Genomic DNA, 17,813 nt, shown 5'->3' with positions numbered 1-17,813 from the left:
ACAAAATCCAAATCCACCAGGAAGTCCTTATACCCCAACTATAAGAAAACTCCACACCAGGAAGACCCCACACCCTGCAACAAGTGGTAGGCGGGCGCTAAGACCCAGCGGCTGCCAGCCAGGCGAAAGCTGTGCGGATGTCGAAAGCGGTGCTGCGGCTCCAGCTGACCACGAGGTCCCAGCTGTTTCCCGCCATTGCTGAATGTTTTTACTACAACTGAGTGAGAGAGAGAAGTTAAAACACAAACAGGCGCCTCTGTCCTTTTGCATTCTGCGGGATGCAATCAAAGGATTCGATGGCTTATTACACGGGGCAGAAGACGCTGCAGGAATTCCGCAAGGCGGAGAAGGAAGTGATTGGAGGATTGTGCAGGTTTGTATCCAGTTTGTTTATTTCAGAAACAATGTATCAATGGAGGGGGGCGGGGGGGGGATTTAAACACCATCCGCACGTGGGACAGAGAGCGTCCCGGAGCGGGGCAGGGGGGTGTGACCACCCCCCCCCCCCCCTCCCAAAACAAATGTTGCTGCTTTAAATCCCGGGAATGAAGCTGTTTCCAGGGCGAGAGGGGCCCCCTGCACGTGGGAACGGCTCGGATCACCCAACGTTCCATCTTGGAACCCCCGCGGATTGTATCCGAAGTTTTGCAACATTTCACGATGTATCAACGTTCCAAAGGGCCCCGCACGTGGGCAGGGAATCCCCAGCTCTGGGCTGTAAATCTTCACCCATTGCAGCCCCCCCCCCCCGGCTCTCCCTCTGCACAGCAGATAATGGCCGCCCCTCTCCCTCTATTTTGTTTTGCAATGTGGATCCTCCCACTTTTTTTCCTTCTCCCGTTTTTTTAAAAGTTACTCTCCTGCCCACACCACCGCTCCTAATTTTTTTGTGCGTGTTTTACACAATAAAATCTTATTTCCCCCCCCCCCCCCTCCCTCTCTATTTTAGGTTGCAGAATTATTCGGGTTGCAGTTTTGCAATTAAGCCCCTCTCACCACCCCCCCCCCCCCCCTTCCACTTCTCTGTTTATTTGTAGAATCTGCAAGTTGGTCAGGGAAATGTTTTTAATCCTGTCTTTTTAAAGACGTTTCCTTCTTATTTGGGAAGGGGGGTGTGTTCCGTGGTTGGGGTTGGGGTTGGGGGGGGGGGGGGGGGGGAAAATGTTCCATGTTTTTGGGGGATTTGGAGGGGGTGTGTGTTCCGTGTTTTTTTGGGGGGTGGGGCTGGGGGGAGGGGGGAGAATTGTATCATGTTTTTTTTTTGGGGTGGGGGTCCCGACCTCTGAGGACTGCTGCGTGCAACGGGGTTGCAAAGGCATTTTAAAAAAGCATTACTCATCCCCTCTTTTCCCGTCCCCTCCCCAGAGAGATTCCCAACCCCAAGGGGCTACTGTTTGCTGTTGGCCGCGTCCTCTCATTTCACTCGCGTTGGAAGAAAGCGGCCCCCAAACATTCACAGATCAGCTTCACATTTAAAAAAAAAAAAAGGTAATCAGCTCCCTTGTTAAACTTCACTAACTATCCTTTCCTCCACTTTCACTCCGCGGGGGATAGATACAACTTGGGTTATTAAATGTTAAAACATCGCAAACTCTTTAAGAGCAATTACCAAAGGTACATTTAAACACATTTAAAGTAACTCACTTGGTGCAAAGAGAATAAACCAAATGGGCTTAAACTGATTTTTTAAATGTATTTATTGTGGGATGTGTTTTTTTTGGGGGGGACAACATAGTTGATATTAAAGAGAGGAAACGGAGGCTTTTACAAATGCTGTTCAGGGTGAGTGTTTGAAGTACAATTGTATTTACTATGGACTCATTGAGGTTTAGGAGCGGGGGGGACATGTGGTGGATTTTATGAATGGGCCTGAAATTGACTCGCCTGCTGGCGGCTGCGATTGGCTGAGGGAGCTGCAGCCCTGCCTGATGGGCAGCACTGCCAAGGGGGCGTGAACAGTGTGTGAGTGAGTGTGTCTGAGTGTGTCCAACTTGCTTCTGTTTACACTCGTGGCTGCATCCCCTACCCCCCCCCCCCCAAAAGCAGGCAGGACCCCCCCTCACCCCCTCCTAACATCAAGCCTTGTTGTTCTAACCTGTGCTTGCCTTTTTTATTTTGTGTTCCCTCGCCCCCCCCCCTCAATGTGCGGACACCCTACTGCCAGCGTGGACTCAGTCCGTGGGGCACCTCCTGGCAAATCGCAGTGTGCCCACCATGGTTCCAGTCCCGCTCCAGGGCGGGAGCCAGAAGAGCCGACACCCCAAAGGTCTCCACCGGTGGGTCCGCACAACCTTCGATAGTGTCCCCGAACATCGCTTCCCAGAATCTCTCCAGCTTCTCGCAACCCAGAACGCGCGTGTGTGATTCGCCGGCCCTCGCCCCACACCTCTCACACTCGTCTGCCACCCCCGTGTATCAACCCCCTCGCCCTCGCCTGGGTCAAGATACACCCTGTGCACCACCTTAAACTGAATCAAACTCATCCTCGCGCACAAGGAGGTTGAATTAACCCTGCGTATCGCCTCCTCCATACTCTCCCTGGAGCGCCCCCCTCCCCCCCCCCCCAGTGCACCCCCCTGGAACGGCGCGGCCCACCCTTCCACGCCCCCCCCCGCCCGCCCCCCCGCCCCCCCCCCCCCCCGCAGGCCCACCCTTCCGCACTTCTCTGTCCCCACCACCTGTCCTCCCCAGCCAGCCATATATCCCCAATCCCACCCCCTCCCTCCACATGCGGGAGCAGCATCCTCTCCAACAGGGTATACTCCGGGCAGCTTGGGAAACCCTCCCCATTCCTTCTGTACGAAAAGCCTCACTTATATATTCCTGAATTTCACTTCCCTTCGGAAGCTCCACTCTCTCCCGCAGCTCACCCAGACCTGCAAACCTCTCCTCCAGGTACAAATCCCTCACCATCCCCGATTTCCTACACATACCATCAATCTCCCCAGCTATACCATCAATCTCCCCCAGCTATACCATCAATCTCCCCCAGCTATACCATCAATCTCCCCCAGCTATACCATCAATCTCCCCCAGCTATACCATCAATCTCCCCCCAGCTATACCATCATCTCCCCAGCTATACCATCAATCTCCCCCAGCTATACCATCAATCTCCCCCAGCTATACCATCAATCTCCCCCAGCTATACCATCAATCTCCCCCAGCTATACCATCAATCTCCCCCAGCTATACCATCAATCTCCCCCAGCTATACCATCAATCTCCCCCAGCTATACCATCAATCTCCCCCAGCTATACCATCAATCTCCCCCCAGCTATACCATCAATCTCCCCCAGCTATACCGTCAATCTCCCCAGCTATACCGTCAATCTCTCCCCAGCTATACCGTCAATCTCCCCCAGCTATACCGTCAATCTCCCCCAGCTATACCGTCAATCTCCCCAGCTATACCGTCAATCTCCCCAGCTATACCGTCAATCTCCCCAGCTATACCGTCAATCTCCCCCAGCTATACCGTCAATCTCCCCCAGCTATACCGTCATCTCCCAGCTATACCGTCAATCTCCCCCAGCTATACCGTCAATCTCCCCCAGCTTATACCGTCAATCTCCCCAGCTATACCGTCAATCTCCCCCAGCTATACCGTCAATCTCCCCCAGCTATACCGTCAATCTCCCCCAGCTATACCGTCAATCTCCCCCAGCTATACCGTCAATCTCCCCCAGCTATACCGTCAATCTCCCCCAGCTATACCGTCAAATCTCCCCCAGCTATACCGTCATCTCCCCCAGCTATACCGTCAATCTTCCCCCCAGCTATACCGTCAATCTCCCCCAGCTATACCGTCAATCTCCCCAGCTATACCGTCAATCTCCCCCCAGCTATACCGTCAATCTCCCCCAGCTATACCGTCAATCTCCCCCAGCTATACGTCAATCTCCCCCAGCTATACCGTCAATCTCCCCCAGCTATACCGTCAATCTCCCCCAGCTATACCGTCAATCTCCCCCAGCTATACGTCAATCCCCCCAGCTATACCGTCAATCTCCCCCAGCTATACCGTCAATCTCCCCCAGCTATACCGTCAATCTCCCCCAGCTATACCGTCATACTCCCCCAGCTATACCGTCAATCTCCCCCAGCTATACCGTCAATCTCCCCCAGCTATACCGTCAATCTCCCCCCAGCTATACCGTCAATCTCCCCCAGCTATACCGTCAATCTCCCCCAGCTATACCGTCAATCAGCTTCGTCATCTCCAGCTATACCGTCAATCTCCCCCCAGCTATACCGTCAATCTCCCCCAGCTATACCGTCAATCTCCCCCAGCTATACCGTCATTCTCCCCAGCTATACCGTCAATCTCCCCCAGCTATACGTCAATCCTCCCCCAGCTATACCGTCAATCTCCCCCAGCGTATACCGGTCAATCTCCCCCAGCTATACCGTCAATCTCCCCCAGCTATACCGTCAATCTCCCCAGCTATACCGTCAATCTCCCCCAGCTATACCGTCAATCTCCCCAGCTTACGTCAATCTCCCCCAGCTATACCGTCAATCTCCCCCAGCTATACCGTCAATCTCCCCCAGCTATAACCGTCAATCTCCCCAGCTATACCGTCAATCTCCCCCAGCTATACCGTCAATCTCCCCCAGCTATACCGTCAATCTCCCCAGCTATACCGTCAATCTCCCCAGCTATACCGTCAAATCTCCCCCAGCTATACCGTCAATCTCCCCCAGCTATACCGTCAATCTCCCCAGCTATACCGTCAATCTCCCCAGCTATACCGTCAATCTCCCCCAGCTTATACCGTCAATCTCCCCAGCTATACCGTCAATCTCCCCAGCTATACCGTCAATCTCCCCCAGCTATACGTCATCTCCCCCAGCTATACCGTCAATCTCCCCCAGCTATACCGTCAATCTCCCCCAGCTATACCGTCAATCTCCCCCAGCTATACCGTCATCTCCCCCAGCTATACCGTCATCTCCCCAGCTATACCGTCAATCTCCCCCAGCTATACCGTCAATCTCCCCAGCTATACCGTCAATCTCCCCCAGCTATACCGTCAATCTCCCCCAGCTATAACGTCAATCTCCCCCAGCTATACCGTCAATCTCCCCCAGCTATACCGTCAATCTCCCCCAGCTATACCGTCAATCTCCCCAGCTATACCGTCAATCTCCCCCAGCTATACCGTCAATCTCCCCCAGCTATACCGTCAATCTCCCCCAGCTATAACCGTCAATCTCCCCCAGCTATACCGTCAATCTCCCCCAGCTATACCGTCAATCTCCCCCAGCTATACCGTCAATCTCCCCCAGCTATACCGTCAATCTCCCCCAGCTATACCGTCAATCTCCCCAGCTATACGTCATCTCCCCCAGCTATACCGTCAATCGTCCCCCAGCTAATCTACCGTCCAATCTCCCCCAGCTATACCGTCAATCTCCCCCAGCTATACCGTCAATCTCCCCCAGCTATACCGTCATACTCCCCCAAGCTATACCGTCAATCTCCCCCAGCTATACCGTCAATCTCCCCCAGCTATACCGTCAATCTCCCCCAGCTATACCCGTCAATCTCCCCCAGCTATACCGTCAATCTCCCCCAGCTATACCGTCAATCTCCCCAGCTATACCGTCAATCTCCCCCAGCTATACCGTCAATCTCCCCCAGCTATACCGTCAATCTCCCCAGCTATACCGTCAATCTCCCCAGCTATACCGTCAATCTCCCCAGCTATACCGTCAATCTCCCCCAGCTATACCGTCAATCTCCCCCAGCTATACCGTCAATCTCCCCCAGCTATACGTCAATCTCCCCCAGCTATACCGTCAATCTCCCCCAGCTATACCGTCAATCTCCCCCAGCTATACCGTCAATCTCCCAGCTATACCGTCAATCTCCCCCAGCTAACCGTCAATCTCCCCCAGCTATACCGTCAATCTCCCCCAGCTATACCGTCAATCTCCCCAGCTATACCGTCAATCTCCCCCAGCTATACCGTCAATCTCCCCCCAGCTATACCGTCAATCTCCCCCCAGCTATACCGTCAATCTCCCCAGCTATACCGTCAATCTCCCCCAGCTATACCGTCAATCTCCCCAGCTATACCGTCAATCTCCCCCAGCTATAACCGTCAATCTCCCCCAGCTATACCGTCAATCTCCCCCAGCTATACCGTCAATCTCCCCAGCTATACCGTCAATCTCCCCCAAGCTATACCGTCAATCTCCCCAGCTATACCGTCAATCTCCCCCAGCTATACCGTCAATCTCCCCCAGCTATACCGTCAATCTCCCCCAGCTATACCGTCAATCTCCCCCAGCTATACCGTCAATCTCCCCCAGCTATACCGTCAATCTCCCCCAGCTATACCGTCATCTCCCCCTTACCGTCAATCTCCCCCAGCTATACCGTCAATCTCCCCCAGCTATACCGTCAATCTCCCCCAGCTATACCGTCAATCTCCCCCAGCTATACCGTCAATCTCCCCAGCTATACCGTCAATCTCCCCCAGCTATACCGTCAATCTCCCCCAGCTATACCGTCAATCTCCCCCAGCCTATACAGTCAATCTCCCCCAGCTATACCTTCAATCTCCCCCAGCTATACCGTCAATCTCCCCAGCTATACCGTCAATCTCCCCCAGCTATACCGTCAATCTCCCCCAGCTATACCGTCAATCTCCCCAGCTATACCGTCAATCTCCCCCAGCTATACCGTCAATCTCCCCAGCTATACCGTCAATCTCCCCCAGCTATACCGTCAATCTCCCCCAGCTATACCGTCAATCTCCCCCAGCTATACCGTCAATCTCCCCAGCTAATACCGTCAATCTCCCCAGCTATACCGTCAATCTCCCCCAGCTATACCGTCAATCTCCCCCAGCTATACCGTCAATCTCCCCCCAGCTATACCGTCAATCTCCCCCAGCTATACCGTCAATCTCCCCAGCTATACCGTCAATCTCCCCCAGCTATACCGTCAATCTCCCCCAGCTATACCGTCAATCTCCCCCAGCTATACCGTCAATCTCCCCCAGCTATACGTCAATCTCCCCCAGCTATACCGTCAATCTCCCCCAGCTATACCGTCAATCTCCCCCAGCTATAACGTCAATCTCCCCAGCTATACCGTCAATCTCCCCCAGCTATACCGTCAATCTCCCCCAGCTATACCGTCAATCTCCCCAGCTATACCGTCAATCTCCCCCAGCTATACCGTCAATCTCCCCCCAGCTATACCGTCAATCTCCCCAGCTATACCGTCAATCCTCCCCCAGCTATACCGTCAATCTCCCCCAGCTATACCGTCAATCTCCCCAGCTATACCGTCAATCTCCCCCAGCTATACCGTCAATCTCCCCCAGCTATACCGTCAATCTCCCCCAGCTATACCGTCAATCTCCCCCAGCTATACCGTCAATCTCCCCCAGCTATACCGTCAATCTCCCCCAGCTATACCGTCAATCTCCCCAGCTATACCGTCAATCTCCCCCAGCTATACCGTCAATCTCCCCCAGCTATACCGTCAATCTCCCCCAGCTATACCGTCAATCTCCCCCAGCTATACCGTCAATCTCCCCCAGCTATACCGTCAATCTCCCCAGCTATAACCGTCAATCTCCCCCAGCTATACCGTCAATCTCCCCCCCAGCTATACCGTCAATCTCCCCAGCTATACCGTCAATCTCCCCCAGCTATACCGTCAATCTCCCCCAGCTATACCGTCAATCTCCCCCAGCATATACCGTCAATCTCCCCCAGCTATACCGTCAATCTCCCCCAGCTATACGTCAATCTCCCCAGCTATACCGTCAATCTCCCCAGCTATACCGTCAATCTCCCCCAGCTATACCGTCAATCTCCCCAGCTATACCGTCAATCTCCCCCAGCTATACCGTCAATCTCCCCCAGCTATACCGTCATCTCCCCAGCTATACCGTCAATCTCCCCAGCTATACCGTCAATCTCCCCCAGCTATACCGTCAATCTCCCCCAGCTATACCGTCAATCTCCCCCAGCTATACCGTCAATCTCCCCCAGCTATACCGTCAATCTCCCCCAGCTATACCGTCAATCTCCCCAGCTATACCGTCAATCTCCCCCAGCTATACCGTCAATCTCCCCAGCTATACCGTCAATCTCCCCCAGCTATACCGTCAATCTCCCCCAGCTATACCGTCAATCTCCCCCAGCTATACCGTCAATCTCCCCCAGCTATACCGTCAATCTCCCCCAGCTATACCGTCCAATCTCCCCCAGCTATACCGTCAATCTCCCCAGCTATACCGTCAATCTCCCCCAGCTATACCGTCAATCTCCCCCAGCTATACCGTCAATCTCCCCCAGCTATACCGTCAATCTCCCCAGCTATACCGTCAATCTCCCCCAGCTATACCGTCAATCTCCCCCAGCTATACCGTCAATCTCCCCCAGCTATACCGTCAATCTCCCCAGCTATACCGTCAATCTCCCCCAGCTATACCGTCAATCTCCCCCAGCTATACCGTCAATCTCCCCCAGCTATACCGTCAATCTCCCCCCAGCTATACCGTCAATCTCCCCCCAGCTATACCGTCAATCTCCCCCAGCTATACCGTCAATCTCCCCCAGCTATACCGTCAATCTCCCCCAGCTTATACCGTCAATCTCCCCCAGCTATACCGTCAATCTCCCCAGCTATACCGTCAATCTCCCCCAGCTATAACGTCAATCTCCCCCAGCTATACCGTCAATCTCCCCCAGCTATACCGTCAATCTCCCCCAGCTATACCGTCAATCTCCCCCAGCTATACCGTCAATCTCCCCCAGCTATACCGTCAATCTCCCCCAGCTATACCGTCAATCTCCCCAGCTATACCGTCAATCTCCCCAGCGATACCGTCAATCTCCCCAGCTATACCGTCAATCTCCCCCAGCTATACCGTCAATCTCCCCCAGCTATAACCGTCAATCTCCCCCAGCTATACCGTCAATCTCCCCCAGCTATACCGTCAATCTCCCCCAGCTAATACCGTCAATCTCCCCCAGCTATACCGTCAATCTCCCCCAGCTATACCGTCAATCTCCCCCAGCTATACCGTCAATCTCCCCCAGCTATACCGTCAATCTCCCCCCAGCTATACCGTCAATCTCCCCCAGCTATACCGTCAATCTCCCCAGCTATACCGTCAATCTCCCCCAGCTATACCGTCAATCTCCCCCAGCTATACCGTCAATCTCCCCCAGCTATACCGTCAATCTCCCCCAGCTATACCGTCAATCTCCCCCAGCTATACCGTCAATCTCCCCCAGCTATACCGTCAATCTCCCCCAGCTATACCGTCAATCTCCCCCAGCTATACCGTCAATCTCCCCCAGCTATACCGTCAATCTCCCCCAGCTATACCGTCAATCTCCCCCAGCTATACCGTCAATCTCCCCCAGCTTATACCGTCAATCTCCCCCAGCTATACCGTCAATCTCCCCAGCTATACCGTCAATCTCCGTCGAATCTCCCCCAGCTATACCGTCAATCTCCCCCAGCTATACCGTCAATCTCCCCCAGCTATACCGTCAATCTCCCCCAGCTATACCGTCAATCTCCCCCAGCTATACCGTCAATCTCCCCCAGCTATACCGTCAATCTCCCCCAGCTATACCGTCAATCTCCCCAGCTATACCGTCAATCTCCCCCAGCTATACCGTCAATCTCCCCCAGCTATACCGTCAATCTCCCCCAGCTATACCGTCAATCTCCCCCAGCTATACCGTCAATCTCCCCCAGCTATACCGTCAATCTCCCCCAGCTATAACCGTCAATCTCCCCCAGCTATACCGTCAATCTCCCCCAGCTATACCGTCAATCTCCCCAGCTATACCGTCAATCTCCCCCAGCTATACCGTCAATCTCCCCAGCTATACCGTCAATCTCCCCCAGCTATACCGTCAATCTCCCCCAGCTATACCGTCAATCTCCCCCAGGCTATACCGTCAATCTCCCCCAGCTATACCGTCAATCTCCCCCAGCTATACCGTCAATCTCCCCCAGCTATACCGTCAATCTCCCCCAGCTATACCGTCAATCTCCCCCAGCTATACCGTCAATCTCCCCCAGCTATACCGTCAATCTCCCCCAGCTATACCGTCAATCTCCCCCAGCTATACCGTCAATCTCCCCCAAGCTATACCGTCAATCTCCCCCAGCTATACCGTCAATCTCCCCCAGCTATACCGTCAATCTCCCCCAGCTATACCGTCAATCTCCCCCAGCTATACCGTCAATCTCCCCCAGCTATACCGTCAATCTCCCCAGCTATACCGTCAATCTCCCCCAGCTATACCGTCAATCTCCCCCAGCTATACCGTCAATCTCCCCCCAGCTATACCGTCAATCTCCCCCAGCTGATACGGTCAATCTCCCCCAGCTATACCGTCAATCTCCCCCAGCTATACCGTCAATCTCCCCCAGCTATACCGTCAATCTCCCCCAGCTATACCGTCAATCTCCCCCAGCTATACCGTCAATCTCCCCCAGCTATACGTCAATCTCCCCCAGCTATACCGTCAATCTCCCCCAGCTATACCGTCAATCTCCCCCAGCTATACCGTCAATCTCCCCCAGCTATACCGTCAATCTCCCCCAGCTATACCGTCAATCTCCCCCAGCTATACCGTCAATCTCCCCACCCCCAGCTATACCGTCAATCTCCCCCAGCTATACCGTCAATCTCCCCAGCTATACCGTCAATCTCCCCCAGCTATACCGTCAATCTCCCCCAGCTATACCGTCAATCTCCCCAGCTATACCGTCAATCTCCCCCAGCTATACCGTCAATCTCCCCCAGCTATACCGTCAATCTCCCCCAGCTATACCGTCAATCTCCCCCAGCTATACCGTCAATCTCCCCCAGCTATACCGTCAATCTCCCCCAGCTATACCGTCAATCTCCCCCAGCTTATACCGTCAATCTCCCCCAGCTATACCGTCAATCTCCCCCAGCTATACCGTCAATCTCCCCCAGCTATACCGTCATCTCCCCCAGCTATACCGTCAATCTCCCCCAGCTATACCGTCAATCTCCCCCAGCTATACCGTCAATCTCCCCCAGCTATACCGTCAATCTCCCCCAGCTATACCGTCAATCTCCCCCAGCTATACCGTCAATCTCCCCAGCTATACCGTCAATCTCCCCCAGCTATACCGTCAATCTCCCCCAGCTATACCGTCAATCTCCCCCAGCTATACCGTCAATCTCCCCCAGCTATACCGTCAATCTCCCCCAGCTATACCGTCAATCTCCCCCAGCTATACCGTCAATCTCCCCCAGCTATACCGTCAATCTCCCCCAGCTATACCGTCAATCTCCCCAGCTATACCGTCAATCTCCCCCAGCTATACCGTCAATCTCCCCCAGCTATACCGTCAATCTCCCCAGCTATACCGTCAATCTCCCCCAGCTATACCGTCAATCTCCCCCAGCTATACCGTCAATCTCCCCCAGCTATACCGTCAATCTCCCCAGCTATACCGTCAATCTCCCCCAGCTATACCGTCAATCTCCCCCAGCTATACCGTCAATCTCCCCAGCTATACCGTCAATCTCCCCAGCTATACCGTCAATCTCCCCCAGCTATACCGTCAATCTCCCCCAGCTATACCGTCAATCTCCCCCAGCTATACCGTCAATCTCCCCCAGCTATACCGTCAATCTCCCCCAGCTATACCGTCAATCTCCCCCAGCTATACCGTCAATCTCCACCAGCTATACCGTCAATCTCCCCCAGCTATACCGATCAATCTCCCCCAGCTATACCGTCAATCTCCCCCAGCTATACGTCAATCTCCCCCAGCTATACCGTCAATCTCCCCAGCTATACCGTCAATCTCCCCCAGCTATACCGTCAATCTCCCCCAGCTATACGTCAATCTCCCCCAGCTATACCGTCAATCTCCCCCAGCTATACCGTCAATCTCCCCCAGCTATACCGTCAATCTCCCCCAGCTATACCGTCAATCTCCCCCAGCTATACGTCAATCTCCCCCAGCTTACCGTCATATCTCCCCCAGCTATACCGTCAATCTCTCCCCCAGCTATACCGTCAATCTCCCCCAGCTATACCGTCAATCTCCCCCAGCTATACCGTCAATCTCCCCCAGCTATACCGTCAATCTCCCCCAGCTATACCGTCAATCTCCCCCAGCTATACCGTCAATCTCCCCCAGCTATACCGTCAATCTCCCCCAGCTATACCGTCAATCTCCCCCAGCTATACCGTCAATCTCCCCCCAGCTATACCGTCAATCTCCCCCAGCTATACCGTCAATCTCCCCAGCTATACCGTCAATCTCCCCCAGCTATACCGTCAATCTCCCCCAGCTATACCGTCAATCTCCCCCCAGCTATACCGTCAATCTCCCCCAGCTATACCGTCAATCTCCCCAGCTATACCGTCAATCTCCCCCAGCTATACCGTCAATCTCCCCCAGCTATACCGTCAATCTCCCCCCAGCTATACCGTCAATCTCCCCCAGCTATACCGTCAATCTCCCCCAGCTATACCGTCAATCTCCCCCAGCTATACCGTCAATCTCCCCCAGCTATACCGTCAATCTCCCCCAGCTATACCGTCAATCTCCCCCAGCTATACCGTCAATCTCCCCCAGCTATACCGTCAATCTCCCCAGCTATACCGTCAATCTCCCCCAGCTATACCGTCAATCTCCCCCAGCTATACCGTCAATCTCCCCCAGCTATACCGTCAATCTCCCCCAGCTATACCGTCAATCTCCCCCAGCTATACCGTCAATCTCCCCAGCTATACCGTCAATCTCCCCCAGCTATACCGTCAATCTCCCCCAGCTATACCGTCAATCTCCCCAGCTATACCGTCAATCTCCCCCAGCTATACCGTCAATCTCCCCCAGCTATACCGTCAATCTCCCCCAGCTATACCGTCAATCTCCCCCAGCTATACCGTCAATCTCCCCCAGCTATACGTCAATCTCCCCCAGCTATACCGTCAATCTCCCCCAGCTATACCGTCAATCTCCCCAGCTATACCGTCATCTCCCCCAGCTATACCGTCAATCTCCCCCAGCTATACCGTCAATCTCCCCCAGCTATACCGTCAATCTCCCCCAGCTATACCGTCAATCTCCCCCAGCTATACCGTCAATCTCCCCCAGCTATACCGTCAATCTCCCCCAGCTATACCGTCAATCTCCCCCAGCTATACCGTCAATCTCCCCCAGCTATACCGTCAATCTCCCCCAGCTATACCGTCAATCTCCCCCAGCTATACCGTCAATCTCCCCAGCTATACCGTCAATCTCCCCCAGCTATACCGTCAATCTCCCCAGCTATACCGTCAATCTCCCCCAGCTATACCGTCAATCTCCCCCAGCTATACCGTCAATCTCCCCCAGCTATACCGTCAATCTCCCCCAGCTATACCGTCAATCTCCCCCAGCTATACCGTCAATCTCCCCCAGCTATACCGTCAATCTCCCCCAGCTATACCGTCAATCTCCCCCAGCTATACCGTCAATCTCCCCCAGCTATACCGTCAATCTCCCCCAGCTATACCGTCAATCTCCCCAGCTATACCGTCAATCTCCCCCAGCTATACCGTCAATCTCCCCCAGCTATACCGTCAATCTCCCCCCAGCTATACCGTCAATCTCCCCCAGCTATACCGTCAATCTCCCCCAGCTATACCGTCAATCTCCCCCAGCTATACCGTCAATCTCCCCCAGCTATACCGTCAATCTCCCCAGCTATACCGTCAATCTCCCCCAGCTATACCGTCAATCTCCCCCAGCTATACCGTCAATCTCCCCCAGCTATACCGTCAATCTCCCCCAGCTATACCGTCAATCTCCCCCAGCTATACCGTCAATCTCCCCCAGCTATACCGTCAATCTCCCCCAGCTATACCGTCAATCTCCCCCCAGCTATACCGTCAATCTCCCCCCAGCTATATACCGTCAATCTCCCCCAGCTATACCGTCAATCTCCCCCAGCTATACCGTCAATCTCCCCCCAGCTATACCGTCAATCTCCCCCAGCTATACCGTCAATCTCCCCCAGCTATACCGTCAATCTCCCCAGCTATACCGTCAATCTCCCCCAGCTATACCGTCAATCTCCCCCAGCTATACCGTCAATCTCCCCCAGCTATACCGTCAATCTCCCCCAGCTATACCGTCAATCTCCCCCAGCTATACCGTCAATCTCCCCAGCTATACCGTCAATCTCCCCCAGCTATACCGTCAATCTCCCCCAGCTATACCGTCAATCTCCCCCAGCCTATTACCGTCAATCTCCCCAGCTATACCGTCAATCTCCCCCAGCTATACCGTCAATCTCCCCCAGCTATACCGTCAATCTCCCCCAGCTATACCGTCAATCTCCCCCAGCTATACCGTCAATCTCCCCCAGCTATACCGTCAATCTCCCCCAGCTATACCGTCAATCTCCCCCAGCTATACCGTCAATCTCCCCCAGCTATACCGTCAATCTCCCCCAGCTATACCGTCAATCTCCCCCAGCTATACCGTCAATCTCCCCCCAGCTATACCGTCAATCTCCCCCAGCTATACCGTCAATCTCCCCCAGCTATACCGTCAATCTCCCCCAGCTATACCGTCAATCTCCCCCAGCTATACCGTCAATCTCCCCCAGCTATACCGTCAATCTCCCCCAGCTATACCGTCAATCTCCCCCAGCTATACCGTCAATCTCCCCCAGCTATACCGTCAATCTCCCCCAGCTATACCGTCAATCTCCCCCAGCTATACCGTCAATCTCCCCCAGCTATACCGTCAATCTCCCCAGCTATACCGTCAATCTCCCCCAGCTATACCGTCAATCTCCCCAGCTATACCGTCAATCTCCCCCAGCTATACCGTCAATCTCCCCCAGCTATACCGTCAATCTCCCCCAGCTATACCGTCAATCTCCCCCAGCTATACCGTCAATCTCCCCCAGCTATACCGTCAATCTCCCCCAGCTATACCGTCAATCTCCCCCAGCTATACCGTCAATCTCCCCCAGCTATACCGTCAATCTCCCCAGCTATACCGTCAATCTCCCCCAGCTATACCGTCAATCTCCCCAGCTATACCGTCAATCTCCCCCAGCTATAACCGTCAATCTCCCCCAGCTATACCGTCAATCTCCCCCAGCTATACCGTCAATCTCCCCCAGCTATACCGTCAATCTCCCCCAGCTATACCGTCAATCTCCCCCAGCTATACCGTCAATCTCCCCCAGCTATACCGTCAATCTCCCCCAGCTATACCGTCAATCTCCCCCAGGCTATACCGTCAATCTCCCCCAGCTATACCGTCAATCTCCCCCAGCTATACCGTCAATCTCCCCCAGCTATACCGTCAATCTCCCCCAGCTATACCGTCAATCTCCCCAGCTATACGTCATCTCCCCCAGCTATACCGTCAATCTCCCCCAGCTATACCGTCAATCTCCCCAGCTATACCGTCAATCTCCCCCAGCTATACCGTCAATCTCCCCCAGCTATACCGTCAATCTCCCCCAGCTATACCGTCAATCTCCCCCAGCTATACCGTCAATCTCCCCCAGCTATACCGTCAATCTCCCCCAGCTATACCGTCAATCTCCCCCAGCTATACCGTCAATCTCCCCAGCTATACCGTCAATCTCCCCCAGCTATACCGTCAATCTCCCCCAGCTATACCGTCAATCTCCCCAGCTATACCGTCAATCTCCCCCAGCTATACCGTCAATCTCCCCCAGCTATACCGTCAATCTCCCCCAGCTATACCGTCAATCTCCCCCAGCTATACCGTCAATCTCCCCCAGCTATACCGTCAATCTCCCCCAGCTATACCGTCAATCTCCCCCAGCTATACCGTCAATCTCCCCCAGCTATACCGTCAATCTCCCCCAGCTATACCGTCAATCTCCCCCAGCTATACCGTCAATCTCCCCCAGCTATACCGTCAATCTCCCCCAGCTATACCGTCAATCTCCCCCAGCTATACCGTCAATCTCCCCCAGCTATACCGTCAATCTCCCCCAGCTATACCGTCAATCTCCCCAGCTATACCGTCAATCTCCCCCAGCTATACCGTCAATCTCCCCCAGCTATACCGTCAATCTCCCCCAGCTATACCGTCAATCTCCCCCAGCTATACCGTCAATCTCCCCCAGCTATACCGTCAATCTCCCCCAGCTATACCGTCAATCTCCCCAGCTATACCGTCAATCTCCCCCAGCTATACCGTCAATCTCCCCCAGCTATACCGTCAATCTCCCCCAGCTATACCGTCAATCTCCCCCAGCTATACCGTCAATCTCCCCCAGCTATACCGTCAATCTCCCCCAGCTATACCGTCAATCTCCCCCAGCTATACCGTCAATCTCCCCAGCTATACCGTCAATCTCCCCCAGCTATACCGTCAATCTCCCCCAGCTATACCGTCAATCTCCCCCAGCTATACCGTCAATCTCCCCCAGCTATACCGTCAATCTCCCCCAGCTATACCGTCAATCTCCCCCAGCTATACCGTCAATCTCCCCCAGCTATACCGTCAATCTCCCCCAGCTATACCGTCAATCTCCCCCAGCTATACCGTCAATCTCCCCCAGCTATACCGTCAATCTCCCCCAGCTATACCGTCAATCTCCCCCAGCTATACCGTCAATCTCCCCCAGCTATACCGTCAATCTCCCCCAGCTATACCGTCAATCTCCCCAGCTATACCGTCAATCTCCCCCAGCTATACCGTCAATCTCCCCCAGCTATACCGTCAATCTCCCCCAGCTATACCGTCAATCTCCCCAGCTATACCGTCAATCTCCCCCAGCTATACCGTCAATCTCCCCCAGCTATACCGTCAATCTCCCCCAGCTATACCGTCATCTCCCCAGCTATACGTCAATCTCCCCCAGCTATACCGTCAATCTCCCCCAGCTATACCGTCAATCTCCCCCAGCTATACCGTCAATCTCCCCAGCTATACCGTCAATCTCCCCCAGCTATACCGTCAATCTCCCCCAGCTATACCGTCAATCTCCCCCAGCTATACCGTCAATCTCCCCCAGCTATACCGTCAATCTCCCCCAGCTATACCGTCAATCTCCCCCAGCTATACCGTCAATCTCCCCCAGCTATACCGTCAATCTCCCCCAGCTATACCCGTCAATCTCCCCCAGCTATACCGTCAATCTCCCCCAGCTATACCCAGCTATACCGTCAATCTCCCCAACCGTCAACTCCCCAGCTATACCGTCAATCTCCCCCAGCTATACCGTCAATCTCCCCCAGCTATACCGTCAATCTCCCCCAGCTATACCGTCAATCTCCCCCAGCTATACCGTCAATCTCCCCCAGCTATACCGTCAATCTCCCCCAGCTATACCGTCAATCTCCCCCCCAGCTATACCGTCAATCTCCCCCAGCTATACCGTCAATCTCCCCCAGCTATACCGTCAATCTCCCCCAGCTATACCGTCAATCTCCCCCAGCTAAACCGTCAATCTCCCCCAGCTATACCGTCAATCTCCCCCAGCTATACCGTCAATCTCCCCCAGCTATACCGTCAATCTCCCCCAGCTATACCGTCAATCTCCCCCAGCTATACCGTCAATCTCCCCCAGCTATACCGTCAATCTCCCCCAGCTATACCGTCAATCTCCCCCAGCTATACCGTCAATCTCCCCCAGCTATACCGTCAATCTCCCCCAGCTATACCGTCAATCTCCCCCAGCTATACCGTCAATCTCCCCCAGCTATACCGTCAATCTCCCCCAGCTATACCGTCAATCTCCCCCAGCTATACCGTCAATCTCCCCCAGCTATACCGTCAATC

General features: G+C 54.1%; 1 protein-coding gene across 1 annotated transcript in view; it reads left to right on the top strand.

Annotated features, from left to right (window-relative positions):
• Nucleotides 1-147: 147 nt before the first annotated feature.
• The window catches only part of LOC140404120 (lethal(3)malignant brain tumor-like protein 2), a 102,201-nt gene continuing 84,535 nt past the window's right edge, over nucleotides 148-17,813 (top strand). Inside the window, 1 exon segment of the mRNA XM_072492539.1 lies at nucleotides 148-373. Within this exon segment, the coding sequence (XP_072348640.1) occupies nucleotides 279-373 (95 nt within the window). The 5' untranslated portion in view covers nucleotides 148-278.

The sequence above is a fragment of the Scyliorhinus torazame genome, chromosome 29, assembly GCF_047496885.1.
Source record: "Scyliorhinus torazame isolate Kashiwa2021f chromosome 29, sScyTor2.1, whole genome shotgun sequence".
In the NCBI taxonomy this organism is placed as follows: Eukaryota; Metazoa; Chordata; class Chondrichthyes; order Carcharhiniformes; family Scyliorhinidae; genus Scyliorhinus; species Scyliorhinus torazame.
Note: the sequence above shows the minus strand (reverse complement) of the source record. Positions and strands in the feature narration are given on the sequence as shown.